At 38.0% G+C, this 12896-nt stretch overlaps 1 protein-coding gene across 1 annotated transcript; it reads right to left on the reverse strand.

Annotated features, from left to right (window-relative positions):
* Positions 1–807: 807 nt before the first annotated feature.
* On the reverse strand, positions 808–12157 carry c15h10orf88 (chromosome 15 C10orf88 homolog). The gene is made up of 7 exons (XM_007260030.4): positions 12089–12157; positions 9446–9622; positions 9103–9300; positions 6761–6833; positions 6115–6315; positions 4857–5212; positions 808–2787 (listed from the first exon to the last, which is right to left on the reverse strand). The coding sequence occupies exons 2-7, from the start codon at positions 9613–9615 to the stop codon at positions 2610–2612; spliced, it is 1176 nt and encodes a 391-aa protein (XP_007260092.1). The 5' UTR covers positions 9616–9622; positions 12089–12157; the 3' UTR covers positions 808–2609.
* Between the last annotated feature and the right edge of the window lie 739 nt (positions 12158–12896).

Raw genomic sequence — 12896 nt, forward strand, 5'->3', positions numbered from 1 at the left:
TCCAGCAGAAGCCTCAGAAAAACATTGACTCACGTTCTGAACCCAACTGGCAACATGAAGCACCTCCATCCGGCCTGGCTGATCCGCCTCCTGAAAGGCTAAATGGAGGACATGGGTCAGCGGGTTTCTCTGGCTATGACAGTAAAGTACAGTGAGCTTTCTCTGTGCTTGTTTCAATTTTGTGGTTAATTCATTTTACCAGTCCCAAGCATTTTGGTTGCCTAAGAGCAAAGTGAATTTGGGACAGTTTGCATAAAATCCCATCAATTAACTTTAAGTTCATGTGGAAAGTGTTTGTTCAGCTGTGTTTTCCTTACTGTAGCTGAGGCTCTTAGATGAAGCTGCTTTTCCCAGCAGACTCCTCCCAGGGAATCAAGGCCAAGGACCAATCATTAAAGGGGCATTTCTCCAAGTTTCCCAAAATCTCTGCATGTTTCAGTGATTTAAATAAACATTAAGACAGGGATTTGGTGTGAAACGGGTCACTGATCTTTTACAGTAGTGGTAATAGGAACCAGGATTGGTCGCCATTAATAAAGAACATGAGTACAGTTTTATTGGCGTATTTATCTACCCTTAATATTTGGTATCCACGTCAGGTTTGATCACAATTTGAATGTCAAGCAGTTTATGGTAACTTTTTTCCAGTTTTTAAGTTTAAAATGTGATTATACAGCTCTGGAAAAAAATAAGAGACCACTTCAGTTTCTCTGATTTTGTTATTTAAAGATATGTTTGAGTAAAATGAACATTGTTGTTTTATTCTATAAACTACAGACAACATTTCTCCCAAATTCCAAATAAAAATATTGTCATTTAGAGCATTTATTTGCAGAAAATGAGAAATGGCTGAAATGACAAAAAATGCAGAGCTTTTAGACCTCAAATAATGCAAAGAAAACAAGTTCATATTCATAAAGTTTTAAGAGTTCAGAAATCAATATTTGGTGGAATAACCCTGGTTTTTAATCACAGTTTTCATGCGTATTAGCATGTTCTCCTCCACCAGTCTTACACACTGCTTTTGGATTACTTTATGCTTTCACTCCTGGTGCAAAAATTCAAGCAGTTCACTTTGGTTTAATGGCTTTTTTTCATCCATCTTCCTCTTAATTATATTCCAGAGGTTTTCAATTTGGTAAAATCAAAGAAACTCATAATTTTTAAGTGGTCTCTTATTTTTTTCCAGAGCTGCATATGGAAGTAATAGATATGGCTTAGTTTATTTATCAATCACTCAGTCAGAAACTAGATACATGTCTATGGGTGTTTTTTTTTTTACACCTGTGAAGTAAATTTGGAGCATAGAATACCACCATTAGCACATTAGAACATACCCCAGTTTGTTTAGTATAGTACTAGTACTGTATGTGGTTTAATGCACAGCCTCAGCAGCTTTTAACGAGTTTGTTTAATACAGTAATTCTGCAGAATTTTGGGGAAAAAATTTAATTTGAGAGGTTCTAGGAGAGTAAAAGATTTCACACAGATTAAGTTAAACTTTATTAACAGTAATTCATCTTTTTTTTGTCCTTAGTTGTTTTATGAAAACCATTAATTAAGAGAACATCAACGACAAATCAAGTCAAAACACATGAATGACAACGTTTTAAATGACAGTTCTTTCAAATAAAAACCTTTGATGACCAAAACAGCAGATTCCCTTTTTTTCTTTTTTTACCTGCTTTAACACTTTAGATTCAACCTGACATTCAACTGAAGAGTTTAGTAAATGTGAAAATTGAATTTAGAGAAGCCGGGTACAGATCTCAGAAACGAGATGGCTGCCAGCATGTTCAGTGCAGTAACCAGAAGCATGAAAAACAGGTTTACAAAGTGTTAATAGGAGCAGAAGTATGCTTAGAGTCAATGTCATATAAGAAACAAGTTTTAAAGAGTTTTAAAGTGGTAAGGCTGGCCCGAATTATTTCAATACACAATACATCATCTTTTGGTTTGTTATAATGGTTTTGCACTTCTCTATTTGGTAATTATCATTTTTCAGCCACATTAATTGCATTAAACTGCCACCAACTGAAAATAACTGGTAAACACGTTTAACATTACAGTTAACTTTAAAAGGTAAAGCCATTTGTGCTTTTGAACTGAAATCCTGAGTTTTTTAATGGGTGTAAAATGCTGTTCGGGCCAGCCCTACATAGCAGCATTGATAAATACACATGGACGGTAATATATTCTGAGTCAGGTACACAAAAAAACTAAAGCAAACACAATGACAGTTGTGAATGAACAGTTAGTGCACAGCTTAAGTCTGCGTTTACCACTCACTGTGAACAGTCAGTGAACACTTAGCTCCAATCACTTCAGTAACAAACCGTAGTCAGTGACCGTTAGTGCAGATTAGCGTCTCCTCTGCATTTTGAGCCAACATGGCTTCTCAAACGTTTCACAATGGAGTTAATCAAACCGTGAAGGTCTGCAGCAATTAGCCATATCTCTGAAAGTCAAACGGTAAAAGGTTAGCAACAGTTCGCTCCTTCAAACCACTGCTGTTAGAGTCAGGCCTCCCCTGATAAAAAGCAAAACCCACTGTGTTATTAGGAGTTCATGCTAATTTAGTGTCTCCTGGTTAATAGAGCAGTGGGTGGTTATTCAGGGTTGGGCATGTGTGTGAGGGCCTGCTTAAGCGTGAGCTCTAGTTTCTGCTGAAGGGCGTCCAGCCGCTGGTCCATGTGCTCCTTCAGTCTCTTTTCCAGCTCCTCCATGCGTTTCTCCACAACCTTCTCCATAGCTTTTTCTAGACCTCCACAGCACATGTGGTCCTCCCTGATAAACACAAAGACACAAAATGATAGTTATACACCATAAAAAAATGGGAGAATAAACTAAATGGGTAATAGGCTATTTGGAGATTATCTCTGGGATCCAGTGGAAAGTGATCATTTAATGAAAAGTCATGCATAGAGAACTTTTCATCAGGTGAAATGGTGTAAGAACTGTAGTTCTGCAGTTTGCTTTAACAAAAAAAAAAAATCTTATCAAAATGCTTATCTGGTTTCTAACACTGTTTGTTTTAAACAACTTGGCCAACAAGCATTTGACCAGCAAAACCAGTCAAATCAAATGAAACCATACCCTATACCAGTCTACCACTACAGCTGTGGAAAAAAATGAGACCACTTAAAAAAAATGATGAGTTTCTTTGATTTTAACAAATTGAAAACCTCTGGAATATAATCAAGAGGAAGATGGATGATCACAAGCCACCAAACCAAACTGAACTGCTTGAATTTTTGCACAAAGAATGGCATAAAGTTATCCAAAAGCAGTGTGCAAGACTGGTGGAGGAGAACATGCCAAGATGCATGAAAACTGTGATTAAAAACCAGAATTATTTAACCAAATATTTATTTCTGAACTCTTAAAACTTCATGAATATGAACGTGTTTCCTTTGCATTATTTAAGGTCTGAAAGAGAGAAATGTTGTATGTAGTTTATAGAATAAAACAACAATGTTTATTTTATATAAATAGCAAAATCAGATAAACTGATTCAGAAACTGAAGTGGTCTCTTAATTGTTTTGGGAACCAGGATTGATTTTTTGGAAACAGTTGATATTGGCCTTAGTCATGGATAGATTTTTCAGGAAGAACACACAGTAATGTACAGGAATGTCTGGATCATGTTATTTTGTTCCATGATCCGCTCTAAATATCTTAATACTGAATATATAAGCTAATATCGATCTGATGTCTGTGTCTGAACAAGTAATATTAGTGTTGATTTAAAAACAAATTAAGTCATGCAGTTCTCTCACCAATATAACAGTATAAGAGTTTCTGCAATAGTTTTATATAGTTTCAGATATTATGTTATGTTTTTATGCACCACTGTAAAATAGTTACAGACAGCAGACTCTAACTAAACTCTTTCATTTTCCTTCTGAGAACTCTCCTCAGTGCTGCCAGCTGGACAATACTGGGATTAATGAGGAGACCAGCCACTAGCTGAAATATGAATGGGAGTGCTTGTAATGCTCAACCTAGTGATGATTTACACATAAAGTCCCGCCTTGCAACAAAAAGAGCCAATCAGTTTTAAGCTTTTGTTGTGAGTGAATGGGGGGTCAGTGTGCTAATGGAAAAGGCCCATTAGCTCCATGCTTTTTGTGCATTATGGAGCCAAACACTGCAAACTGCTCACCAGTGACTTGAAATATATTGTTCAAATGATTTTTAGATCTTTGGTTTTGAGTATTTTACTCTTTCCTTTAGATATATCTGCCCGGTGGTGTTGCCAAGTTAACTGTCTGTAACTATTTTACAGACTTGCTAATAAAGACTCTGGGACACCTGACAGTTCAATAAACACTGTGGTTAAAAAGAGACTCAGAAATAAATTGGAATTAAAAGAGTCAAAATCTTAATAAGGCCTGATCTACAGTCACTGGATCGGATCGGACGTTCCCCAAAAGACCAACAAGAAGTAGCTTATAACTGTAGCATGTATCAGTCAATTTAAATCTGTGATAAATCTTTACATTTTGTCTGTACTGTTGTACTACGCAGTTAAGCAGGCTTACCTGTTACCTACAGCCTTGTTTTTTTTTTTTTTTTTTTAAATACATAAGCTTCAACTGCTTCTCAGGCTATGTACACAGCTTTGCTAGCTTAGCTTTGTAGATGTAAACAAGTAAAACCTCAGACACCAAACTTTGTTTGACTACATTTGAGGTTATGGAAAAATAGCCACGAAAAAAAAAAAGAAAAAATACCACAAACAGGAAAAAAAACAAAAAAACACCTAATTCATGACCAAACTGTCTGCCCACCTAACCTTCAATCCCCTCACTCACCCTACATTCGACAAGACGCCCAACCACATATGACTCACCGGTCTCCGTTCCTCCTCTTCTCCGGCGAGTTTACCGCGTCCAGACGGAGCTGAGTGACCTGACCACACACGCTCTGCAGCACAGGAAGGAGGTCAGAGCTAACTGGGCTCTGCTGGCCGGCCTGAGCAGCTAGCAGGGCTGACACAGCGTCTGGAACACCGCTCTGGTTGCTGAAGGAGGAAGGAGGATGGGTTCCATGTCCTGGGTTTCCATCTGCCGGTGCTTCTGCCCCCTGAGAGTCCGTTTCTCCCACAGCTTTGGACTCTTGGGCGAATGGCAAGCCCTTGGCCAGACAGGCCAGTGCACCTCCACCCATAAGAAGAGGCAGGAATCCACCAAGGACATCAGCTTTATTCTGGAGAAAACAGGGAACAGGTGGAGGGAGGGAAATGTGTCAGGAACACCACAAAAATGTAAGAAGAAAATGCTACTTTAATACTCCAATTGGAGTCTAAGGCTAAACTAAATATGTGGTTTAATAGCATCGTCACATTATTTTTAGTTATCTTCATATCAGCCTATTTTCCATCATTTACCTAATTTTTGTCCTCTAAACTTCCTTTCCATCTCCATTACTAGGGCTGCAACTAATGATTATTTTGGTAGTTGACTAATCTGATGATTTTGTTTTCGATTAGTCGATTAGTCAATGATAATTTCTGCTACATGTACTACATCTCAAAAAAAAAAGTTAGAAACAGCTCTTTGTCTTCCTTTCTAGGGACGGTCCTGTTGAGAGCCAGTTTCATAAGGTTTTTTAATGGTCTTTGTGACTGCATATAAGAATACTTTTAAAGTGCTTGATTATTTGTATTGACTGACTATCATTTCTTAAAATAATTATATTCTTTACGCAGTTCAGTAGTTCTTAATAAGTATTATGAACATTAGAAACATTACTCAAATGAACTGAAAGCAATTCCAGGCGACCACCTCATAAAGCTAACTAAGAAATAATTTAAGCAAGAGGTGCCTACTTTGAAAGAATTTATAATATAAAACATATTCTGGTTTATTTAACACTTTTTTTTTGTTTACTAAGTAATTCCCTATGTTTTTCTTCATAGTTTGGATGACCTTAGTATTAATCTATAATACATACAATCTTTAAATAATAAAAACTCACTGAATTTAAACTTTTGGACTGGTACTGTACAAACTGTAAGGTTTGTAAGTTTTTAAATTGTGAATTTGTATACTATTTTAATATCACTGATGAAACACGTGTACATACTGTACGGCTAACACTCGTCATACCTTTTGCTGGATCTGCACCATTTCCATCAGGTTCTGTGCTCCTGGTGAGAGGGTGGTGCCCATCTGTTCCATCATGGCTTGGACGCGCTGAAGGTCGATGCCTGGGCTTGTGCTCAGCGGACAGTGAGTGGCCTGGAGAAACCGCAACCCCACGCCCAGTTGGGCCACAGCTACATTTGAGCGCCCACCCAAAGAAAGCATCTGTGTGGAAGATCAAACAGACAAAAACACACTCAGCACTCGTTCATCTGTAGATCACCTGAAACTATCTGCTCACTGCAACAGTGCTACACCTCCTAGTTTCACCAGTACATATAATTCCCAGTACTAGAGAAGATTAATACCTAAAGAGAGCGAAAGAGAGAGAGAGACAGAGAGACAGACAGACAGAAGAACAAACTGATACAGAGGAAGGGGGAGTGAGAGAAAGACAGACAGTCAGAAGGATAAACAGATACAAAGGTAGGGAGAGAGAGAAAGACAGACAATCAGAAGGAAAAACAGATACAAACAGACAGACAGAAATATTGACAAACAAACAGACTGCTTGTCATGCAGACAGACCGGCAAATTAACAGACAATTAACTGATAGCTAGAACAGAAGAAGAGATACAGACAGACAATGATGATGAAAGGCAAACAGACCTTTACTTCGCAGGATGCAACAGGACTTTCCAGCACCACCTGACTCCTGTAGAAAGGCCTTTTTTCCTCAGAGCTGAAAACAAAACGGTAAACACACACAGCATCAGATCACACAGTATAGTACACACAACAAACTCGGTGTTCGGTGTACAGGTGCTGGTCAACGAATTAGAATAATTTGAAATAGTGCAATCATGAAATTCTTTGAATGCATTTTTTGTGCAGAAAGCAAATCAGGTGTTCACCGCACCTGTCCTACTCGTTAGACTAATCACAGAACTCGTTACCTGGAAAAAAATTTGCTCAGCTGAGCTTTCCAAAAGGCCCATTTAGGCCATTTAACTGTGACACTGTTGTTTTATTGAATTAGAATAATGGAGAAACCGTTTCATTGAATTAGAATAAATGCTCGAATTTTTGTTTTCTGTGAAGAGTGTTCACTGTGCAGTATAAAGTCAGGGTTGAGTAGAATTTCTAAGTTGTAAAATCAATCATGGGTAAGCAGCGCGACCTCTCAACCGGAATAGTGGCTCAAATTCAAGCCCTTCGCCAACAAGGCTTGACCCAAACTAAAATTGCTGAGCAGCTCGGCATCAGGCAGTCTTCCGTCTGCAAAGCTCTCAAGAAAAACTGCAGCAAGCGCACCAACTGTTCCGGCGTCCGAAAAACTTCTGCTCGCGACAACAAGCAGCTGAGAAAGATCGCAGTCAGCAACCGGTTCAAGTCCACTTCCGAGCTCACCGACTTGTGGAACAAGCAGACCGGCGCTGACGTCTCCAGATCAACCACTTACCGTCGTCTGCGCGAACTCGGCTTCAAATCTCGCGTTCCAGCAGTAAAACCGATGCTGAACAAGAAACAAATGGAGAAACGGCTGAAGTGGGCCAAAGAACACGGCGAGTGGACTGCTGAAGACTGGCAGAAAGTGGTCTTCAGTGACGAATCACGCTTCTGCATCTCCTTCGGTGACCAAGGTCCTCGTGTCTGGCGTCGTGGTGGCGAAACCTACAACCACGAGTGCGTGAAAAGATCCGTCAAGTTTCCCCAGAGCGTTATGGTCTGGGGATGCATGTCCGCTCGAGGTGTAGGGAAACTCTGCTTCCTCAAGAAGACCGTCAATGCTGCCGTATAGCAAGATGTTCTGGAAACGTTCCTGATTCCGACTGTTGAGGAACAGTTCGGCGAAGAAGACTTCATATTTCAACAGGATCTTGCACCGGCTCATGCAGCAAAGTCGACGAAAGATTGGTTCACTAAAAAACAGCTTGAAGTTTTGGCATGGCAGGCCAACTCGCCAGACCTCAATGTCATTGAAAACCTTTGGGCCATCGTCAAGCGGAAAATTCGCAACAGAAAGCCTACTACGCTGGACCAACTGAAGCAGAACATCGCCACTGCCTGGGAAGCTGTGAGTGCGGAAACTTGCGACAAACTGGTCAAATCGATGCCGCGGAGACTTCAGGCAGTCATACAAGCCAAGGGGGCAGCCACAAAATACTGAGAAAGTGATGATTGTAATTATAATAAAAATTATTCTAATTCAATGAAACGGTTTCTCCATTATTCTAATTCAATAAAACAACAGTGTCACAGTTAAATGGCCTAAATGGGCCTTTTGGAAAGCTCAGCTGAGCAATTTTTTTTCCAGGTAACGAGTTCTGTGATTAGTCTAACGAGTAGGACAGGTGCGGTGAACACCTGATTTGCTTTCTGCACAAAAAATGCATTCAAAGAATTTCATGATTGCACTATTTCAAATTATTCTAATTCGTTGACCAGCACCTGTAGGAGAAGGCGGGAAGAACGACAGGTATTTTGGCTTTTAATCACGATTATTTATAAAATGCAAACGCTTTGTGGAGTGGATTATCTCTTCATTCATCAAGAAGGCAGAGATACCCTGTCTCTGCACCTGAGAGAGAGTGCTTTGCTTGGCGGGGGTGCTGAATTCAGCACAACATTGAGTGCACTCGGGCACGGGTTGTTTAAACAACAGTGTAAGTGCAGTGTAAGTGCAGTGTAAGTGCAGTGTAAGTGCAGTGTAAGTACAGGCGAGTGGGAAGGGGGCAGAATTGTGCTTCAGCACAAATATACCGAACCGTGCTAAGTGTGAGTATACCCTAATAGAGACAAAAGCATATTCAAATATAGGAAGGCTGAAATACTGTATATACTGTTTACAGGTGTCAGAGTGCTAACTAGCTACATGTCTCTTTCCTTTATGACTAAGAAGTTCCTCCAATCCTGTGTATATTTAATTGTGCCAAACAAGATGAGCATGTATAAGCAAACTTTATGTAACTCCACAGCTTCAACTCGGACACCCATTGCATTTCACGTACCCGTCATTGTTCCATCGGTGGTCCTCCTCCCCCCGACAGGTACCGCAGTAATCTCCAGAGAGAGAGTACACCTCCACGGTGCGCGCCTCACTCACCACCACAATACTGCTGATAACAGCCCCCGAATCAGGCTTACACAGCAGCGTGATGACACACGGTGACCCCTCCTCAGCACGCTCCAAACACACAGGTTCCCACCTACAACAGAAGTTCACAGAGTAACAATCTCCATCAGAAATATTCACTGAAGAGTCATATAGGATATTTATTTACTTATTCATTCATTTACTAGTAGCCCAATTTGAGCTACTTTTTACTCTTGTTTAAAAATATGTAGTCTTACTGTGCAGCAGGGCCGAGCTCATCCTCTACATCCTGCTGATCTCCCCCCTGGTGCTGCTGTTGGGGTTGCTGAGGTTCTGGTACAGTGGTGATGATGTCTGAGATCTGAGAGCTGGAGGAGCAGACCCACGAGGAGATTCCACACACTACAGCTCCTTTACTCACACTCATCCTGCACCTGAACAAACACATAATGCACACAACACACACTTAGTTTACTTATATGAACTTGTATTAATGTTTAAATAAAAGGGTGCACAGATTTAGGATTTTATCACTGATGTTAATATCCTCTTTTTGTATTTTGCAGTTAATGCGTTAAACTGTTAAATATGGTGGTGGTGGCATCATGGTGCTAGCGAGACTGGAAGACTGCAGAATGAGGACGTAATAATGTAGAAGGATGAGGACTATCTCAGATAGATCTTCAGGTAGATTTACAGATACTAATACATTTAAAAAAAAATTTAAAAGCATTAACATGTTTCAAAAGCAACAGTTTTTCTACCCCAGTCTAGAATACAAAATCGAATAAAGAATAAAGCTAAATATAGTAGGGATATAAAGCTACATCTGTAAAGTAAAAGACACAGTTGCATCCATCTGATAAGATGGCTAGAGAACTTAAAGCTATTATATGCTCCTAAACTGATTTTACTGATTTTCTACATTAAGGCAGCAAAATTATTACAATGCCTATATAAAACATAAATAAATAAACATACATATGAAACATATATAAAATAAATACACACACATGTATAAAATAAATATACATACATAAACATAAATAAAATCACAATGAACTTGAAGGGCTAAGGGTAGAAAACAGATGGGGGGGGGCTTACACACAAGCTAAAACATCTAGTTGACCTTTACAACCAACTAGAGCACATAAAAGAGAGAGAAACAAGATATCCAACACAATCAACCGCTAAAACAAACTAACTATAATTTGCAGTGCTGTTAAAGAGTGCAATTACTGACCTGACTTACTGTGTAAAACTGACAGCAAAATACAATACGATAAGTCCACAAAACTAGATAGAAATGTTCTACAATTTGTAGCTGTTAAATGTTAAAACTGTTTTGTCTTTTAAATCCATTTTTTCTCAGAATTAAAGATTTAAATCTATCCTCTCAAACCATTGCTTCATTTTTAAACTGCATTTTTAGTCATTAAAATAGACACATGGTCCAGAAAGCTAGCTAGAAGTGTTCTACAATTTAAGGCTTTTAAAATGTTACAGTTTTTTCAGAATTGTAAATAAGAATTAAGCTTATCCTATTAAACCATCACTCATTTTTAAATGTTGATAACAGCGGTCATATGATTTTTTAATGTTTTCTGAAAAAGTAAAAAAAAATTAGTTAAGCAATTATTTTAGGAAGGTGTCAAAATGAAAAAAAAGGAAAACAAAAGAAACAGAAAAAATATATTCATTTTAAATGAAACTGTAAAATTTTAAAACAATATCTATTTCATATTTATTGTTTTAATACTTTTCCAAGATGGCGGCTACTTTCAATGATTCAGTGTTTTCCCTAATTGGTGAGTAATGATATTTTTACTATAATATAAAGGTTAATAGATTGTAAATATTGCATAGATTTCTGTCAGTAAAATAGATGCGTCCAAAAAGCTAGCTGCAAATGCTCTACAATTTGTGGCTGTTAAATGTTAAGCTAATTGTTTTCGGTCTTTTCAATTAATATTCACAGAATGTTGCATTAAGACTGTTTTTGGTTGGTTCTACTTTTCAACTGTGTGATAAACTATTCTCTTAAACCATTGCTCATTTTTAAAGTCATAAGAACTGTCATATGTTTTTTTTTTTTGTGTTTCCTAAAAAAAACTTGGAACAAATGAGTTTAAGGAAGATTGTTATAGGAAGGTGTGGATATGAAAAAACACAAAATAAAAAAAAAACGAACACATTCATTTTAAATAAATTAATAAATACAAATCTTTAATTATCAGGTATAAAATCACTTTGTATACTACTGCTTTAAATGTGGATGATGTAGATCTACAGCTCATGCAGGGGATTGCAGGTGCGAAGCGGGAGATGATTTGGAGATCAGCGAAACCCACACAGCGGCGACACACACCGAGTAAAGTTACTGATCCAGCTAACCCAACACAGCTACAAAACAACTGAACAACAAACCAGCACAGCCTACATACTGTCATCCTGAAGCTCAGCAAACACCAGCCTTATGTAGGTTAGTTATTTCAGTTTTAAGTGATTAAAAATCAGATCAATACTTTAAATCGAGTGAATTCAGCAGTGCTTGAGTTAACCTGGTGTTACTGAGCTTAAATAAGAATCAAGCTAAGTGAACAGAACACAGAACAGCAGAACTGCGTGAAAACGATGACTTTACTATTATAATTAATACATATTGTCATATATTATTATATTAACACCAGTAATGATACTGAAGCTCCAGTGCTGAGCCTCTATGTGATGTTAACGTTAACTCTTAAGACTGAAGCTCTGATCTCTCCAGCGCCCTGCAGCAGGACACACTGAACTCCTGTAACTCTGTAACTGTGAGAGGAGTCTTTATACTTCTGCTCTACAGGCTTTAACTAGTAAATTAAAATAAATATAGACTAATGAAATCTCACTCTACTCACCGAGGTGCTGCTGCCTCTCACTCATCACACTGCGACTGACTCACCTACAGCCACAGGACCCGAGAGCCGGAGGACGCACCCAAGCGCCTGATTAAAATTCCCATAATAATAATAATAATAATAATAATAATAATAATAATAATAATAATAATAATAATAATAATAATAATAATAATAATAGACTTCCTGAAAAAAGATCGATTGTCAGTGCTATAGAATAATATACCTTACATAGTTTTTTCTAAAAAAAAAAAAAGAAAAAAAAAGAAAGAAACAGTTGTTGTTTTCTGGAATATGTACATTTCAATATTTTGTGATTATGAGGACTAAATAAACTGACTTTAGAAGAAAAAACACATTTACTTTATGTCAAATTACAGCTCTTTTAATGTAAAAGCCTAAAAAGAGCTGATGTATTAAGAACCTATCCACTTCTTTTTCCCCACTATATTTTACTGAACGCCTGCCAACCGCTAGAGGAAGCCCGCGAGTAAGACCAAAATGAATGGGGATGAATGGAGCTAAACAGCTAAAACTCATAAAAATAGTACTTAATCGCTTGTCCAGGATATTCCATTTAATTATGGAAAATAAAATTAAGTATTTCACAAAAAAACAACAACAAAGAAAACCGAACTGATTTTTTTTGTTTTTCTCCAGTAAAGGGCAGTAAAGACGCTAGGGTTACTGCTACTGTGAGCTAATTGGCTGGTTGGTAAGCTGATTTTGGAATTACAGTCAGAGCAATGGCATTAACCTGGAGTTAAAAAGCTTTAAAAATATGTATGTGGTGCTAAAACATTCGTTA

Source organism: Astyanax mexicanus, chromosome 15 (assembly GCF_023375975.1).
Source record: "Astyanax mexicanus isolate ESR-SI-001 chromosome 15, AstMex3_surface, whole genome shotgun sequence".
In the NCBI taxonomy this organism is placed as follows: domain Eukaryota; kingdom Metazoa; phylum Chordata; class Actinopteri; order Characiformes; family Acestrorhamphidae; genus Astyanax; species Astyanax mexicanus.

What these genes read in the sequence shown, in the direction of transcription:
- c15h10orf88 (XM_007260030.4), bottom strand. Translation starts at nt 9,615, where the DNA reads ATGAGTGTGAGTAAAGGAGCTGTAGTGTGTGGAATCTCCTCGTGGGTC. An exon ending in GAGCTCGGCCCTGCTGCACA is followed by an intron (nt 9,301 to 9,445) that starts GTAAGACTACAT and finishes CTTCTGTTGTAG; the next exon opens with GTGGGAACCTGTGTGTTTGG. An exon ending in TTGCATCCTGCGAAGTAAAG is followed by an intron (nt 6,316 to 6,760) that starts GTCTGTTTGCCT and finishes TCTTCCACACAG; the next exon opens with ATGCTTTCTTTGGGTGGGCG.